At 54.5% G+C, this 18,226-nt stretch overlaps 3 protein-coding genes across 3 annotated transcripts; 1 reads left to right on the plus strand and 2 right to left on the minus strand.

The window, feature by feature from the left end:
• Positions 1 to 5,245: 5,245 nt before the first annotated feature.
• BZA05DRAFT_398207 (uncharacterized protein) lies at positions 5,246 to 8,144 on the plus strand. The gene is made up of 9 exons (XM_051483697.1): positions 5,246 to 5,560; positions 5,624 to 5,698; positions 5,763 to 6,316; positions 6,376 to 6,394; positions 6,449 to 6,569; positions 6,623 to 6,680; positions 6,729 to 6,896; positions 6,953 to 7,098; positions 7,166 to 8,144. Exons 1-9 carry the CDS (start codon positions 5,440 to 5,442, stop codon positions 7,872 to 7,874), a joined length of 1,971 nt encoding a protein of 656 aa, XP_051339423.1. The 5' UTR covers positions 5,246 to 5,439; the 3' UTR covers positions 7,875 to 8,144.
• A 1,640-nt stretch (positions 8,145 to 9,784) lies between these two features.
• On the minus strand, positions 9,785 to 13,547 carry BZA05DRAFT_452984 (uncharacterized protein; the record flags this gene model as incomplete). Its single annotated transcript, XM_051487487.1, has 3 exons — positions 9,785 to 10,703; positions 10,757 to 12,350; positions 12,413 to 13,547. The coding sequence occupies 3 exons, from the start codon at positions 13,545 to 13,547 to the stop codon at positions 9,806 to 9,808; spliced, it is 3,627 nt and encodes a 1,208-aa protein (XP_051339424.1). The 3' UTR covers positions 9,785 to 9,805.
• A 1,972-nt stretch (positions 13,548 to 15,519) lies between these two features.
• On the minus strand, positions 15,520 to 17,365 carry BZA05DRAFT_337746 (GLE1-like protein-domain-containing protein; the record flags this gene model as incomplete). The annotated part of the gene is made up of 3 exons (XM_051480868.1): positions 15,520 to 15,820; positions 15,874 to 16,328; positions 16,394 to 17,365. The coding sequence occupies 3 exons, from the start codon at positions 17,363 to 17,365 to the stop codon at positions 15,520 to 15,522; spliced, it is 1,728 nt and encodes a 575-aa protein (XP_051339425.1).
• Between the last annotated feature and the right edge of the window lie 861 nt (positions 17,366 to 18,226).

An 18,226-nucleotide genomic window follows, 5' to 3' on the forward strand; every position in this document is an offset into this window, starting at 1 on the left:
TGGACCATGGGCCTTCTTCCATTCGTCGTCATTGATCCGTCTCTTGAGGTGGATGAGCGAGGCTGGTACATATTTAGGGGACATGTTACGCCTCCCGTATTTTTGCCATGGAGAGAGGACATCAATTCATTGTCGCATATAGCCTGTCCAGACTGTGGCGAACTCTTACCCAACCTTTCCTATCAGCCCCGCAGAGGCTTTTCCCATAGTATTAGAAGTAAAAGTGAGTCGGCTGCTAGTCGGCAGGAGTGATGGGCTGTGATAATGCGCCATTGCCATAGAACTCGCATGTGTATAAAGCAGGCCATACCGCAGTGTGAGGTGGAAGAATCATCCAGACGCTCCGATCTGACAGGCTGCAGTTCGTCGCTGTTCCTGTCCATCGCGCACGGGGCATCCAACACTTTATAAACATCGAATTCATGTTTCCAGCACGGAAAAACCTCCGCGTGGCCTAATGGTCTACCACCTAGGTAGGCCATGCAATCGGCGAGGGGAGTTGAGGGAAAGCTCCGGGTTTAACCCGGGTGAAATATCTTTGTATTCAGCTCTTGGGGTTTCCAAGCCACCCACCGGGGGTGGTGACGGCTTTTGGTTTGGTTTTTGGCAAGACGGGTGGAGCACGGCCTATCACTCGGCAATATCATGTGACACGTCTTTGCGCTGCTGGCTGTGGAGGCGGGAATCCATACGATGAACTTTATCGAGAGAGAAGGGAGGAAGCGGAACGTACGATGGGAACCCAGATGCCATTCCACAGGAGGCAAGACACTATACAGATGGATCAAGACTAGAAGATGGGACGGCGGGCTATAATGGAGGTGATAGTCTTGTTTGCCACTACGTACGCCAATAAGATGGAAGCCGCCCCAAAACTTGAGCCGGTCATCGCATGCCGTTAGAGCCTTCACGCGGAAAGCATGCCGATATCGGTTAACCTCTTCTTTCCATCCGCAATACAATAACCAATCCCGAGATGTAGGTATGTATGCGCAAGGAGACGTTGTTCATTGGGAGGCACAGCTGATGCATACTGTTAATTTTTTCAAGGAGCCCACTCGTCGTTCGGTACTCTACGTACTACGTAGCAGACTCGGTACCTACCATCTGAAAGACCCACGACCGGGTAGGAGAAATTTTCCGGTGTGGGGCTGTGAGATCCGCACAGCCACGGGCGGCCAGCGCCGGAGTTGGGAGGGAGGAGGTGGGGGTTGTTCGGAAACAAGACCTCGCCCAGGTATTGAGCCGGACTGGATTGACAGCAGTATCATCCTCTCTCGTCTCGGTGTGTCTATTTGGGTTGGCTGGTGTGGCAGCTTCAATCTGCACACGCCTGCGCGTGGGAGGCTTCGTGTGGAGAGTAGCAAACGTGCTGGCCACCGTATCACGTTTGTTGCTATTCCTCGCTGTGGGAATGTGTTCATTGGTGCTCACTCGTACGTTGAGTGACGTTGTTTCATGTCAAATATCTGTCGAAACCTTGGAATGTAGCGGTATTTGTTACAAAACAAACTTTTGAATCGCGGCTAGTGCGCTAGAAGTGGTTGCTTGGAATTCTGCCAACTTCACCTATAAAATCCTCCTTTCCTCCTAACTCTTCCTCCCTTTCTCCTTCCTCTCTCCATTCATTAACTTCTTCTCCTTCTTTCCGTCCGGCACTAATTGGTGATTCATGCTACTGACTTAGATTAGATAGTTTAGTTATTTTCCACGGTCTGATACCGACGATAGGAATACTGGCAGTAATGCTACCTTCCTTCCTTCCTTCCTTCCACCTGAGCTCGAGCTCAAGCTTCGAGGTAAGTCCCTCTCCCCCCCACTTTTTACTTCCAGGATAACCTTACAGAGCTGTCCTGCTCAGCTATAGTAGCGAGGAACTGAGGGATCCGTGCAACCGGTCTACAAAGTAGACTGTTGCAGCAACAATAGACGGATACAACCCTCGAGGCTGAGCAGAAAAGGTCCAAGGATGGGGTTTTCTCTTCTGCTGCCGGCGAAGTTCTTTCCCCCTTCCTCCGGGAGTCCAAATTGGGTGAGAGCCGACTTGCTCCCGGTGGGATGGCCTCTCCGAAACCGGGTGACAGACGGTTTCGTGTTGAGGAAGAAAAAAAAAACTAAGAAAGTATAACTTCTGAGTTATACGCGTATAGCCTAGTTTACTACCCCCACCAGGTTATACGCGGAGGTTTTCTTCCTTTGCTGTGAGAGAGAATTTAGCAAAGGTCTTTCCTCCTGGCCATGCATGTCATGTGTGAGAGACATGCCACATGCATGGCCAAGGCCCATGCCTCCAAAACCGGGCTACAGACGGTTTCGGACGAGCAAATAAATAACCAAAGAAGTATAACTTGGTCTACTACCCCCCCAAGTTATATGCGTATAGCTTGGCCTACTACCCCCCAAGTTATACGCGGAGGTCGTCTTCCTTTCAGAGCAAAGGTCTTACCTCCTGGCCATGCATGAGTGAGATACATGCGCCATTGGCCAAATGTTGTTGCTCTGGCCGCTGTGCGAGAGAACGACATTGACCTTGGTGCGCGGGTTGGTTGCTGCATGCTGGGGGCGGTCCGTAGCAGTGGGAGTTTGTACGATGTGGCAAGCGTGCATGCTCGCCGGAGAACTGAATACTCTCTGACAGCTGGCGCATCGTTCGGCGTCGGGGACGGTGCGGTCGCGATGCCGAGTGATATAGATCTACTCAGTTATAGTATGTGGTACGCTATATTAGCTTTCTGCCGCAAACCGACCGCCAGTGGGGTTGCAAAGCGATATAATAAGGCCGTGGTCAGATTTCCTACTAATTGTCCGTGACCAATCCTGTCCTGTCCCGTCCTGTCCGATACATACGTGTAGTACGAACCATACTTCGATCGCATGAATCCTTACCAGTAAGAAGAAGACGGTGGAGGAATCCGTCGGCAAGGTGCAGTATCAAACATGGTGCATACATACAAGAGAAACATAGCAAGTAGACTGTAGAAGTAGAAGTAGGAATACTACAACAGGTAGTGTAACCACTGTCAAACCTAACTCTTCCACAAACCACGAGGCAGGTTGCTATCCTCGCCATCGGGATTCGGCATGCCGTAGTACATACTTACATACCAAGAGATTCTGCCAGCCCTACAATCCGAGTTTCGGTGCACTTTTGGATCCACTCCTTTATGGTGCTTGGTTTACTGAACGGGTTATTGGTAGGTTGGTTAAGAAGATTTCTAGAAGATTTATGTACATACATGGCAATGGTGATGTGGTTGTAAAGAAGCGTCGGCGATCGCTGGCAATGTAAATTAGCGACGAAAAGGATTCTCATATGTAGGTATGTCCATACCGTGGGTATATGTTGAACGATGACCATGTACACAGGAGGGCGAGATTTGCGCTGCAACATCACCGATCGTCATTCGTCTTCTAGCCCCGGATTTAAGACTTACCTAGGTCGTATTTACTGGATTCTCGGTTGTATATATCATAATTTAGATACCTAGGTCGAAGGCATTGTGATGATACAAACAATTGCTGTTCGGATAGGATGGAACTAAAATATTCAGCCTAGGATCTAGCGGTGGATAAGTGCCAGATGGACTTTTCTGAGCCATCGAAGCCGCGGTAACGAACACAGCACCTTCTACCTCGACCGACAGCCCTAATACTATTGATGTTCCCTGGATTGGCCTCTGATTTGTTTGGACGGGCTTCCACCGTCTATCGACGAGAAGAAACTGCCATCCAGCGGTGTTATGTACGACCACTACATTCACGTATCTAAAGGGGCATTGTATTTAGGTAGTCCACATTATGCGTCGGTACCTATAGGTATGTACTTGACGGACCGCGGGCGACCACCAAGAATCAAATTCCAAAGAATCACTAAAGCTCAGTAGGTACCTACCTTGGTAGATACCTATGTCTTCATTCGTCTGATCAATAATTGGACAGGACTGACTGCCGCCAGGGTATGAACGGTGGTGGAATTACTCTTCAGCCGCTATATAGGGCTGAAAAGGTGGACGACGCACAACGGACGGCACGGGCTGTTGCTATCCGTACAAAAAGAATGTGCGAAATATGCAAATCATAATCAATCACTCGCGGTACCCAATTGCACTGCCCTACCGATAGCAGCAGTTTCTTGGCTAGGTTGCATCCGTGTCTATAGTAGCACACACCAGCTACAGCACACAGTATCTATGCATCTCGTCTGGAGAATGTGATGTAACGTATTACGAGGCTGTTTCTGCGTGCAAGTTCGTCCATATGCGAAACGTCGAAGAGGTGGAGACGACGGCAAGCTTACGGCTGGTTTTATGGCTGTGGACAATATGAATCCCATGATCGATCTACCTATGCGAACTGCAGAAGGCTGGGGCGGCGAACAGGATGAGGTGCAGATGTCTCAAATATGCATAAGGAAGGGGAAGTGCATGGGGGCCATCGCATAGCATCCCGTATCATAACAGAGTGTTTACTAACTGTGTACATACTATAACTACCGCCGCACTGGTTGGGAACTCGGTACCTACTCTAGAGTACGGGTACTCGGTGGAACTGCTGGGTTGTGGAATGCCGATGAAGCCGCCCGGGCTTGTATCGAATACTTGCCGAAGGTTTCGGCCCCTCGATCTTTATCCTATAGTTGCTGCGCTACTCACGCGGATGACATAACTTCGAAATCTACAGCATACGGGCTCAGCTTGTATCCGAGAAGTCCACATCGATTGCCTCATCACGTACGATATCTTACACCTCTCCTCCGTATGTATGTAATATCGCTATTGAACCAATGAGCCGCGGCTGTGGATGTCCCCCTGCAATGCATGTCTTCATCAATCACTTTCACTCCTTGCAGGATGACTGAGCCACACCGTACTGAGGAGTAAAGGCAACGGAGCGCCATCTTCGCTTCGTTACGCCACACTTCTAATCAATATGTTGCGGGGGGCGGGACAAACAACATTGCTGACATCTGGGATCATTTCTTGATACCCTATGAGGTACCGGTCCTTACCGTATGACTGTTGCCTAGGATTACACCTGGCAATGATTAGGGCATTCGAAGCACTCTGCCTGTAGCATAGCGACACAACACATCGAAGAAACGTCTACCCGGTAGAGTAAATACCCTGTGCTAGTAGCAGCAGCCGTTGTGGCTGAGCCTTCGGAAAAAGAAACGAGGCACTGAGAAAGCCGGGCAGGGTGGTGTCGATCAATAGCGATGCCCTCGCCCTCTGGTTGGTGCCGGCCTGCCACATCTATGCAGAGTATCTGCACGCTGTCCACTCTACTTTGCCTTGCGGTTACACCGTCGCGCAGCCACGATGGGAATACTCTCGCTCACCCGATACCCCCCCCAAATACTGGCTCTTGTGCCATCCAACCTCCAAAACACAAGCACTTCCATCCGAACACCAGCACCTCCAACGTTTAGCACCCTCGAGGATGAGGTTGTTCAGTTCCGATCTCAGAGTTGCGGCGGTGGCCGTCCTCGCCTTGGCCACGAGTGTCGGTGCACAGCAAGACGATCCTGTGAACGATTTCTGCCGACGTTGGGGTCACGAATGTGAGGCTCTTCTCGTATGTCCGATGCAGAGTTTTATTTTATTGACTGTTTGCGTTCGTTCAGCTGCTGTCATAGGCGACCGATTATACATCGACGGCGGCCAACTGAACTTTCAAGATAACCCCAAGAACTTCACGAGTGGGTTTCGTCTTCGTGCTTCAGTGACGATGAAGGTGGGATACTGAGACATACGTGCCTAAAGATACCAGGCTACTCTTCCACGACCTGACCACGACCAAGCGTAATGATGAGGAGGTCGGGCTGCCTATCCTGGAGACGAACCTCACCAAGCAGGCCGAATTCCCGTCGCTCAGTGGCGGCATCCTCTGGGCGGACCAAGCGAACGCCCGATTATACCAATTCGGAGGCCAGTGGGCCGAGTCCGAGACCCCCGAGGCCCGGTTCCGGCTGTACAGTTACGACGTGTACGGGAATCAATGGTCTGCCAGAGATCCCGACAAGTCGATCTCGCGGCTGGCGTACGGCGCGGGGACATCGGTGGAGCACCTCGGGAGAGCATTCTACATGGGCGGCTGGATGAACGAGAAAACCGACCGGAATTGGGTGGGACCTCGCGCTGCGAGCAATAAGCTATTGATGTACGACATGATCGGGGACAAGTGGACGAACAGTACCGGCCCAAGTGATCAGGAGGGGAGGGCCGAGGGCGTGTTGTTCTACGTGCCGTTTAGCGACAACGGAATGTTGGCGTATTTCGGAGGCGTGCGAGTGAATAGCCGCGGTGTCGAAAGGGCCGTGAGTGGACTCAAGACTCATAGCTTGTTGAAATGAATACTGACGATATGACGCCACAGGGCTCTATGAGTACCATAGGTATGATCTACACTTCGCACGACTAGGAGGACGACGGCGTGCTGACGGACAAAGACATCTTCGATTTAGCAGGCAACAAGTGGTACACTCAGAATGCAACTGGCGACATTCCTGAGCCTAGACATAGGTTCTGCGGTGGCATTGCAACCGCGGAGGATGGTTCTAGTTCGAACATGTATGGCATTCATAATTCCTCACTCTATCGAACGCATCAGCTGAAGAATATAGATATATCTACGGTGGCCTGGGCTTCGGTGCAAACGCAACTGGATTTGACGACGCCTATGTAAGTTGCCACGTCCAGAATAATCGGTTGATGAACTAAACATTCCAGATTCTCAGCCTTCCTACATTTACGTGGATCAAAATCTATCCCGCCAAAGGCATCGTGCGTGAGGAGAAGGACGCTTACCCCAAGTTTGATATGTCCTGCGCTGTGGTAAAGGGCTCGCAGCTGGTCATCATTGGCGGACAATACTCCAAGGATTTGGAAGTCACAAGCGTAACCCGCCAACCCCGATTGCTTGTGATGAGTCTCACGATGCTAACGTTCAGTAGTGTGATGTGCCAAAAGCCTGGGGTGTCCATAACCTGGTCATGTCCAAGGTCGATACCGGCAAAACAGCGGCGTATTGGGGCTCGTTCGACCCAAAACGTGACAAGTATACCATTCCTGATGATATTATCGATGTCATCGGCGGCGAGTATGTCTTTCACCCATCCAGAAAAACCTTTCATCAACACCATACGCTAACATTCAACCTCACCCAGTGCCTACGGAAATGCTCAAGTCAAGTCCCCCGACCCGAAGTTCGACTCTGCCGACCTCGATGTCCTTTTCCGCCGCACGGTGACAGTCAAACCTCGCGTGCCCACACGTACAGCACCGGCAGTAACCGCAAGCTCTGGTGCTTCCACGGAAGAAGCAGGCGTCTTCTCGACTCCAGGCAAACGCGCGGCAATCCTAGTTCCGGTGATTTGCGGTATCGCCATCCTCGCCATCCTAGGATTCTTTGCTATTCGATGGTACCGCCGAAAGAAGAGAAGCCAAGGTTTCCAGCAACCGCACGATGCACCACCTCCACAATACAAGCAAGATTCGAACGATGGGCTAGCGGACGTGCACGCAACCCAGCACCCCCAAGAGAGATGGGAGAATCTTCCACAACTCGACGCGACTTCTCCGGGGCACCAGACGTATCCGGATGCCTTCCACACAGGACCGTACAGTGACTACTCGGGCACCATACACACACCGCGGCACACCAGCCCACCCCCAGTAGAGCTGGGCGGCAGTGTGTACGGAACACTGAGTAGGAAACCAGTACCGGCGGGCTCGCCGCCGGGCACGCCAATCACACCAGTGGTAACGGGCCATTTCCCGCCGCCGCTGTTGGAGGGACTAATGCAGGCAAGGAATCCTCCGCCCGGACCGGAGATGAAGGATAGGGGAGGGAACAGATTTTCGGAGAATCTGTAGGGATATGGAGATATTTTCTGCGGAGAATGATTGTGCGTTTTATGTATGTACCATGGGACAGAGATACCTAGTCCCTACGCGGTTTTTTTTTCTTTTTTCTTCTTCTTTCATCAATGTAGAGGTGTTTTTTTTGGATTGTAATACCTGTAACCTACCTAATGTAGCTCTTGCTTCTGCTTCGCCCGGGATATTGGCGCTTTTTTTGATACCTTTTTTTGTATGTACGATCCATGGATGATAGGCAATGCATTCTATGAGTGGAGTTATGCGTCAAGCCCACGGTTTAACCGTTAAAAAGTCATCTAGTTTTCGTTTGATCCTGCTTGCGTTCGACCTTTTAGATCATGGCAGTTTTGACACAGGTACACCGTATCCTTCGGCCGCTGGTCGTAAGCTCGATGTGGGTTCCCCATTGCTCTCTGCCTAGCCCGTACAGATAGGTGAAAACAGAGAAGGAAAGAAGGAAAGAACGAGCGAATGGGAGAGGAGGAGGAGCAAAGCAATGGGGGAAGGAGATAAATAAGGAGGTAGGAGTGGAATAAAGTACCCAAGTCTCCGTCCCTCTCCGTATTACAATCCACCGCCTTCCATCCCGCTGTCCTTTTCCCCTTCGCCCTGGCCCCTATGTACCGCATGCCAATCCACTGGCGTCGCTGCCACCCTATTCTGCGCCGAATCGATGCCTCCAAGTAGACCGGGGTTTAGGAGGAAGAGCGGGGAGACTTCCCTCCTTTCTTCCTTCCTTCCTCTGGCGCCGCTGCCCTTTCCAATCCTACTAACTAACGACCACGTGGAGTCTACCGCTGCTACCGCCGCCGCAGTGTCGGAAGTTTGGCTGCGGCGGCGCCGGTCTATTTAAGTATGTACTCCTGCGAGGCGAGGGGAGGGGAGGGAGAGAACAACGTCGACCGACATCTGGGTGGACTGGAGGGTCAGGAGTCAGAAGTCAGGATGGCCCCACTAAGTCTGCACCTACTCGTTCCTCGCCCGGTTTCTTTCTTTCCGGAGTGCTTCGCACAACCGTTTCTGTTGTAGTCCATCAACAGCGCACGCGAGAGCAGCACAGGTATCACTCGACATGTGAGTGACACCATGTGCACAGCTAGAGCCTGGGGGCGCCTATTCGCGCACAAAAACCTCCACCGCCCTCGGCGAGTGCGGTGAGTGAGTGCGAACCTTGGAACCTAACCTTGGAATCCAACCTTGGAACCCAATCGGTGCCCAACACTCATTTACCATCCCCGAACCCCGGTGAGTACTTCTTACCTACTCAGATAAATAGATAGGAATCTTGGAACCCAGTCGGTACTCAACACGCCGCCGGACCACTATTATAGGCTACTACAGGCTATGAGGTATGTAAGGGATTTTAGAAGCCGGGGCCCGGAGGTTAATTACAACTTACGGTATATTCCGTATAATCCGGCGCGGCCGTACCTACTACCTACCTACTACCTGCAGCCTGCTATCTACACCTTACCTTGGCGGAAGCCTTCGATACGGTCGGTATGTAGCTTCTTGGCTGGGCGATGGTCTTCGACATACCTACATAGAGTACTCGACCGACAAAGAACCACGAACCACAGTGTGAGCGTAGAATAACCCACAATGCGTCAACACAAATACACAACACAAATACACAAAACAACACAAATACCATGCACGGCGGGTATCGACACGCAAGCAGATTATCACATGTAGCGCGGTAATTCAACGTATTTCGTTGACGCCTCTTTTCAACTTTCAAGTGGATTTTGCACATAAAGTCACACAAGCTAATACTAGTATGTATTGTGTAGATATCGCCAGCATTCCATCTCACTCTACATAGCTGTTCAAGTTGTCACATCTACTCGCTTTGAAGGAGCTAGAACGAAGTAAGGGAATATTGAATTATTATAGAACAAGTTCCGTCTACAGTCCCCAGTTAATTACACCACCACCTCAACCCCACCGACCACCACCCTCCTCTCAGCGATCCACCTAACCTCTCCCGCCCCCTCTCCCGCCACCTCCGCCACCTCATTGCCCAGCTTCCTCCTCACCTTCGGCTGCAAGCAGCGATCGCTCTCGCCGGTAGTCGCCGTGCCGAGGTAGCTCAGGAGGCCGCCTACAAACTTCCAAACACACAGCTCACTTTCCGCTACTGCAGCGAGACATTTCCCATCGGTACTGAACGCGAGCTGGCTCGCCAGTCCCTTATGGCCATCAAGGATGTGCAGGGTGGAGCAGTTTTTCATGTCGTAGACGATGATTGTGGCGGGGGAGGCGGAGATGGCGAGGCGCTGAGTGGGCCGGTGGAAGGCGATGGTGTGGTACACCGATGTGAGCGTGTCGACGAGGGTGGAGACCGCGGGGAGGATCTTTTCCCGTAAGCCGGAGTTGGGATCGAGCGTTTTGATCACGGCGGAGAGGATCGTGTGGAGTACTGGTGAGGGGAGGAGCGTGGGCGAGGAGCTGGCGATCGCGGTGACGATGTGGATTGCGGCGGTGGAGAGGGCGCCGAGTGTGGAGAGGGTGGTGGCGGCGAGGGAGGCGGTGGGTGTCGAGGTGGGTGTGTGGTGGTTTATGTTGTTTGCTAGACTGGAGGCGAGGAGGAGACTGTTTTTAGAGGCGATCGAGATGAAGCATCGATGCAGGTTTGTGCGGCGCGCGGGGGTGGTGGTGGTCGTGGATATGCGGATTAGGTTGTGCAGGGCGGAATAGGCGTCAAAGTGCTTCTCGAAGGTGGACCATGAGTAGCCGATTACTTCTATCGCCGTGTCTTGGTAGAGTGGATTTTCTTCGTTGAGGAGAAGCTCCGCACTACGGGCTACGGCTTTCTTCAAACTGGAGGGGAATCCATCAGCTATATGTATCGCAGTCGGAGGGAGGATACATACCTCTCATCATAGCTTCGATCATCATCATAATCCGAGATGAGTTTCCCGAGCAGAATAACCGATCTGGCAACCTCCTTCGTAGACGATAGCTCCGGGGGGACAAAGCAGGGGAGATAACCTCTCCAATACTCGACGGTAACCTTCCTCTCCTCTTCGGTCAGGGCACTCATGAACGCATCCAGACACTCCCGCGCAACCCATCTGATCAGCGGGTTCGCATCCGACCAGAACTTCGCAAACACGCCCAGCGCAACCTGTTTCTTCCCCAGATGTCGCTGCAGCATCTTCTCGAGCACGGTATTCATCAGCTCCTTCTTCCCCGTCGCCTCCAGGAGCGCTGAGATCAGCGCGAGGGCCGCCAGCAGCTTGATGGACGTGACCGTGGGCGAAACCTCTTCACCAAGATTTGCGGAGGGCGCGAGCATCGAAACTCTTCCGCCCGCGCCAATCTGCCCAAGTGTTGCAGGCCGCTTCCGATGGAAAAAGAACTGATCGACCGCGAACCTCCACTCACCGGTATCAGCGTCCTCATCCTCATCCTCATCATCATCCTCGACGTGATCGTCCAGAAACAGCTGATCGGTCCCGCCGGGCACCAATGCGGTCAGCAGACTTTTCGCCGCCACGATGGCCGGATGATTCCCGACGACCCTGCGTTCGGCTTTGCGACTGCGCTGCGCCGCCGTCTCGATCGCCGTCTCGAGCCCCGCCAGGACCGCGCGAACACTGATGCTGGCGGTCGGCAGGCCAATGCGGCAGAAGTCATCCATGAGCTGCAGTGTTCCGTCGGGGCTCGCCATGCCCTCCTCCTCATCATCGACGGCTAGTTGCAGCAGGTGTACGACACGCCACTCTACTGCAGCCCGGTCTGCCGAGGAAATACTCTCCGAGCCTGTCGACGCTGTTGCCGATCGCTCCTCGACGGACATTTGCGTGCTCACGGCAATACTTGTCCCCCTCGACGGCGGGGGGTTGACGAGCACGCCGCCATCCTCCTCGCCCATGCTCCACTCCCGGCGCACCCCGTCTTCATACACGAGCGCAAGGAGGTTCCTCCCCTGCTTGGTCGCGAACGCCTCGAGACGCGAGCACTCGTGGCTCGGGAACATGACCATGACCCGCGCCCTCTCGACATCGACGACGCAGGCGGTGCCGTCTTCGGAGCTGACCAGCAGGGTGGAGCGCAGGCGCCGGCCCAGGTTCGATGGGAGAAGGTATGCGGACTCAACCGCGCTGGTGAAGAGTGGCAGCCGCACGGAGCAGTGGTTCGACGGCGACGAAATGATGTAGAGATCCCCCGTCTGCGTGCCCGCAATGAGGTATTCCTTCCCACCGGAGATCCCGGCGTTGCGGCCGGCGCCGACGTACTCACTTATGCGCACAGATCTGAGGATGCAGATGGACGAGGGTGAGTCCTGGGTCGGAAGCGGAATGGAAGCGGTGGGATCGTGGTAGGAGAGGAGAAACGCGGTCAAGGAGTACAGGTGCACTGTGGCGCCGTGGGCGATGGCGAGCATGTTACAGAAGACCTCCGAGCAAGTGGAGGGAGCTTCAGGATGTCCCGGGTCATGGCGTTCACTGATGCTCGTGAGTGCTGGACTACAGTCAGCGGTCGTTTCGATGATAAACCAATGGTTTTCGTGACTTGAAGCACACCTTTTTCATTCCAATTAACGATTTCCATGCCCTCCTCGGTCCTGCGTATCTCCGCCACAGAAATATCAATCCCGGGCCTCCTGCCAGGGCTCTGCACCTTCGGCCTACTGGAGACCACGACCTCGCCCTCGCCCTTGACGGCATCAAAAAACGCCGCGACATTCATGACCACATCGTGCTCAAACGCCTCTTTCGGCGGCGTCCACTCTGCTAGCTCCTCCAATTGCTGCCCCTTGACCGTAAAAACCTTAACCCTCCCATCGCCGGTGTGGACAATGAGCGTCCTGCGTGCGGTCCCCAGCTCAACGCTGACCACCCTCGCGGGCACCGCGACCTCATGCATCTTCACGAAGCCTGCGGAGCCCGCGGAGCCAGCAGCAGCCAGCGTATGAAACGACAACCCGCGGTCTTGCACGACCAGCCAGCCCCCATCCACCGCCTCCCACCCCGTAATCCGCCCCCACTCCTCCCGCACCCCTACCATCCTCACCCCCGAAACCCTCCGGACCACAACCCCGCCTGCAACCTTCCCCACATCCCTTTCCACAACCCAGCTCTCGACCTCTCCAGTGGCCAGTAGCGTCAGCACTCCCTCCCCCTCCTTCTCCCCCACCTCCCCGCCCACCCCCTCCCCCTCCCACATTTCCAAAGGAACAGCCCAATCCCTCACCCCCCAAACCCCCACCGTCTCCAGACTAACCGGATCCACAAGGACCACCTGCGTGGCACACGCGTACACGGCGAGCACACCGCCCAGCACCTTCAACCCCCTCGGCCTCTCCACCACGGGCGCAGGCGCAGCCACGACACAGCGCCAGTCGTCGGTACTCCATTTCGACAGCGCGCCCTGCGCATCGAGGCTGAGGACGTATTCTCCCGCGGCGGCGGCGGCGGTTTCGCAGGGGGAGACGAGGGGGTGGAGCGAGAGGATGGGCGCGCGGTGGCCGAGCAGCCGCCCGAGAAGCTGGGGTGGAGAGGTAGAACGGAGATGGAAGACGCTGATCTCCCCTGTTGAGAGGCCAAGGAGGAGGTGCGTCCGGCTTTGGTAAGAGGTGGTTACTGTGGCCGTGCTGGTCAGGGAGAGCGCGGACGAGGTCCAGTGGGTGAAGGGGAAGGAGAACGCTGGGAGAGACATGCTGTGTGGAGCGGGGTGTGGGGTGTGCGGAGCTGCGGGGAGCTGTGGAGGGGAGCTGCGCGCTGGAGAGCTGTGGTTGGGAATTGCTGCTTTCGGTTGGACGGGCGGAAAGGCGCGGATGATCCTGGTGCGACGGTGCTTGGCGGGGGGCTAATGATGTGCTATGTGAGAGGTTCAAAGGAATGGATAGGTCGGGAGGAGGAGAGAGGTGGACTGTGAATGCGTTTATATCGAGTATGGGTGTGTAAAGGTAGTGTAGGCATACTTGGAAGCATCTACTGTCGTTGAAAAGTCGCACTTCATATACATCACTCGCCTTCCTCGGCACCAACAGTGTCGGAGCACATCTCCATCCAAAGAACACCCCCCCGGCCTAGTTTCACCATGTTGACAGACGGATCGCGGTTGGAGGATGGCGGCTGCGGATATTCGGTGGTGTGGGGAAAAGGCCCGACCAGCCGGCGAGGATACAAAACCCATATGGGCTACAACCAAGAGGCCTACGACGCAGAGTGCGCTGCCATAGTAAGGGCACTGGAAACAGCGGTGGATAGACTGCAAAGGTGGCCGACCCTAGAGCGTGTCACCATCTTCACCGACGCTCAGGCGGCAATATAGTAGTGCGAATGAGTTCCCTCGACGTTGGCCCAGGCCAACAGTATGCCCACCAAGCAAGGGAATGGCTAGCCAAAATCAAGTGTCCAGTGGAGATCCGGTGATGTCCTGCCCACGAGAAAATCGAAGGAAATGAGATCGCAGATGGGTGGGCCCAGTAGGTAGTAGAAAACCCGGACGGCGATGGAGTAGAATGGCTCCGGCAAGGTATGTAGCGGATATGGACGCCGGCGTGACGTGCCCCTCCCGGTCTCACTGGCACATCTCCAGAGGCGGATTAGCGATGAAAAGCGGAGAGAGGCGCATTAGTGGTCACTGGGCCGGATCAAAAACCGGCGGTACGATACCAGGCAGCCCCCGAAAAAGACCCCGGATCCGCTCCCAGCAAATGCGCCGAAGAAGCTGGTCGCCCGCTTCTACCGACTGAAGACAGGGCACGCCCTCACGGCGATGTACCTGGAGTGGATAAAGAAGCGGGATGATGATCATTGCTGGTGGTGCAACAGGCCTACCGAGCAGTCCCGCGAGCACCTATTCAAAACTTTCTCACGCTGGAGAAGCCAACAGAAAGCCTTGTGGGCAAAGGTCCCGAAGGAGATGGAGAGGAGGAAAGAGAAGTGGTCGATAGCGGAGCTATTCGCCGACCAGCAATGCAGCGAGGCAATCCTAAGGAGGAAAGCTCCACCAGGCCTGGAGGCAAGCATCTCATCGGGGGCAGAGCAAGAGCGCCCAGCAGAGTAAGTACTGTGTCTGCGGCCGGTGCGAAGAAGTACCTAGGAGATGAGGATATGTGGTGATAGTTTCTTGAAGCGGAAAGGCGGAAGGCGGGAGAGAGAGGCGAGGGGGCAGCAGGAGGAGCGGGCATGTAGGCCCATAGGTACCGGTCTTTACTGTCAATCTACTTTCTACTTTTTGCTTGTGTCAGCTCGAGGCGGATGGGCAGGGGAAGTGGGGCGCCGCATCGGACTGGTCGGTACCGGGGCTTTCACCTCGACTGGCCAGGGCGGGCAGGAAAAGGAGTGCGTTGGTTCGCCATAGGTAGTCTAGATTGGCTGCATGCGAAATAAAAAGGAAGATCTCTCTCTCGCCATCCAAAGAACGCATGATTTGCCGTGTACATTTGTTTGTAGAACCCGTCTCTAGTCCATCGAAGATAGCATCAGCAACAGCTGTTTCCCCCTTGCTATCTCGCACGCACATCTCCAGATCCCCATCCCAATCCCAATCGCCAGGTATCGTATTCTTCAACTCTACCGAAGATCTCTCTACAACACGCCGTAGATGCACCCCCAAATCAAATAAGCGGAAAAAAACATTGCCATTCCCAAATCACACGCACGCCCACATTCATTCACTGCTACTGATTCCACCACGGCTGATTCTTGAAGTACAATCCAGTAGCCTGGACGCCCTGGGCGCCCTGAAACTGCTTGTTCATTCCATGGGTTGCCCAGGGTCCCACCGCGACCTCAATCAACTTCTTCGCCTGGCGGCCATAGATACTGCAGAGCTTCTTTGCGCCGCTGAAGATTATGGTGTTGACGACGAAGTAGTGCGTGTTGGTGAGCTTGCTGGGTGGGCTGTTGACGAGCGTTGCCAGCACGTGCCAGAGGTTGAAGGTCGGATACGGGTTTCGCATATTCGATCTCCCAAAGTCGCTGTGATGCGTGTTAGCAAGCTTGAGGTTCGACAAGATCGTAGGGTTGTCTACCGAGCAGCAATGGCAACGAAGCCGGCTGTCAACGCCTGCATCCGGCCACTGTACTCCGCCTCAGACTCGGTTAATCCGTTTGCATCTTTCTTCCATCCGAGACGTTCCCTATCAGCGTCGGTGGCATCAGGGCCCATCTCGCCCCGGAGAATTGGGTTCGTCTTCAGGAGTCGAGCGACAAAAATATCGACGAACGACCTGCCACCTGGACAGTACTTGGGATCAGCAAAGACACTGGCGATGACGACACCGATCGGATCCGCAGCATCCGTTTTGGAGGAGCACTCCTGTAGCAGCTGGTGCTTGGCCATCTTCGCCAACTGGTTCACTATCCAGACAAACGTAATCGGGACCATGATATCCTGTGGAGCAGGTTGCAAGAGGTAGTTGGCAGCTGGAACCGAAGGACAGTTCATCTGCAGGACCTTGTCGAGGCATTTCTTGATAGCATCGCGCTGTTGACGCCAGTCAGTACCGCTAGTGGCTTGATTCCGCTCATGTATGGAGAGAATAAACATACAACTGTAACAGTCTGCTCCTTCAGGCCATTGAGCTGTCCAAACTTGGGAATCAACTCACGACGGATCAGCTTCAGGCCACTTTCTTTGAGGAAAGTCTCATCAAGCTGTTTCAACCCCTTCAGGTTGGTGATGACCCGCTTGACCTTTGCCGTTTCGGCCTCGAAGGACCTCCTCCCATAGACGTCGGATGCGGCGCCCTGAAGTGGGGCACTCGGCGAGTTGGCAGCATTGGCGGCATTCGCACTGGCAGCATTCGCACTGGCAGCATTCGCATTGGCAGCATTGGCAGCATTGGCATTGGCGGCATTGGCGGCAGCGGCAGCATCGGCCTGTTGTTTCTGCGCATTTTGCAGTGCTTCTCGTTGCCTCCTCTCGTTGTCTTCAGCCGCCTTCCTCGCCTCAGCCTGCTTCCTCTCCTGTTCCGCTCGCGCCTGCGCCGCCTCGGCCTCTTGCCGTTTCCTCTCCAGCTCTTCTTGTTCCCTTCGCAATCTCTCGGCCGCCTCGCGCTGTCTCTGCTCTTCGGCCGCCTTCTTGGCAGCCTCCAGCGCTCTGATCCTCTCCTGTTCCTGTCTCTCCAGCTCGAGCTGCCGCTGCTCTTCGGCTACTCTCCTATCGTAGACCACTTTAATCTTCTGCTGGTATTCCGCTTCCAGTTGCGCGGCTTCCTTAGGATTGAACCTGTTTTCTTTCGAGAAAAGCGCATCCAACTCACGAGCCAACTGTCGATTCGATTCCGGCCTAGTAATGGCCTCGCTGTACTCCGTGGCCTTAATGTGGAGAATCTCGAGCCGCGATGTAATCGCTTCAGCATCAGCAACGGCGCGGCCTTTGCCCTCGATTCCTGAATGAGCGATGCCGCCCGGAGCATCACGCCTCGGAGAGTATTGAGGCGACAATACCGGCGACGTTTCGTAAGACCTCAGTGGCGAGTCTGGGAGAGGCAAGCTCCGTGGGCTCTTTGTTGGTAACATCTCGGAGACGGTGGTCGCTTCGCTATCGTCCAGTGAGGCACCGCGGTAAGATCTCGGACTGGAAAACGCGATTTCGATGTCTTTGGTCTCTCTTGGCCGGGCTCGACTAGGATTCCCTGGCAATCATTATGTTAGACGTTGTCACAACCGATTACGCTTTCGGCGATAGTGATAGTAGGAGTAATGGTGATAAAGGAGGAGAAGGTCTACCGCGTGTAGTCGGCGCAGTGTTGCGGAGCGCATCGTCAAGTCTAGACCTCAATCCCTCTGCAACCATTGTCAGCAACACTGCGAAGCGAACCGTAGGCGACCACTGGAGGGAAGCGAGTAAGTACGTTTTTTTGCCGAAGAGCGCGCCGTCGCGTTCGCCTTGTTGTAATCGTCTTCGGAATCGTCAGAGTCGTAGAACAAAACCGCCGACGGCTCCGCAAGCGGAGAGAGCGGGTGGTAGACTTCGCGTTGGCAACCATATGTGCCCGTCGACTGGGAGTTCTTCCACAGCAGCTGTAAGGTGGGGGAGATGGTGGGGTAATCTGCCTCGTTCAAGCGCTGCTGTGCGGGGGACGACGGCTGCTCGTCTGGCGACGTCACGGTAGACGTCTTGGTGGCAGACATCGGTTCGACTCTCCTGACGATCGTGACTGAGTCTCCAACCACGCGCGTTGGGGGATCAGTGTCGGTGTTAGTGACCACAGCGCGGATTGAGATGGTCGCGGAGAAATTTCTGGGGGGACTGAATTTAGGGAGATGTGAGTGGTGTGAGTAGTGTATGGAGATGTGAGTGGTGGTGAGGGGGGTGGTGGTGACGGGGAGTGGTCCAGACTCCAAAGTCTGTTTATGGCTGTGGCTGTTCGCCGAGAG

The sequence above is a fragment of the Tricharina praecox genome (assembly GCF_024521635.1).
Source record: "Tricharina praecox strain CBS 144465 chromosome Unknown BZA05scaffold_12, whole genome shotgun sequence".
NCBI lineage: Eukaryota > Fungi > Ascomycota > Pezizomycetes > Pezizales > Pyronemataceae > Tricharina > Tricharina praecox.

Coding starts and splice junctions, on each gene's coding strand:
- BZA05DRAFT_398207 (XM_051483697.1), top strand. CDS start 5,440: ATGAGGTTGTTCAGTTCCGATCTCAGAGTTGCGGCGGTGGCCGTCCTC. Junction 6,570..6,622: donor GATGGTTCTAGTTCGAACAT/GTATGGCATTCA, acceptor TGAAGAATATAG/ATATATCTACGGTGGCCTGG. Junction 6,681..6,728: donor CTGGATTTGACGACGCCTAT/GTAAGTTGCCAC, acceptor TAAACATTCCAG/ATTCTCAGCCTTCCTACATT.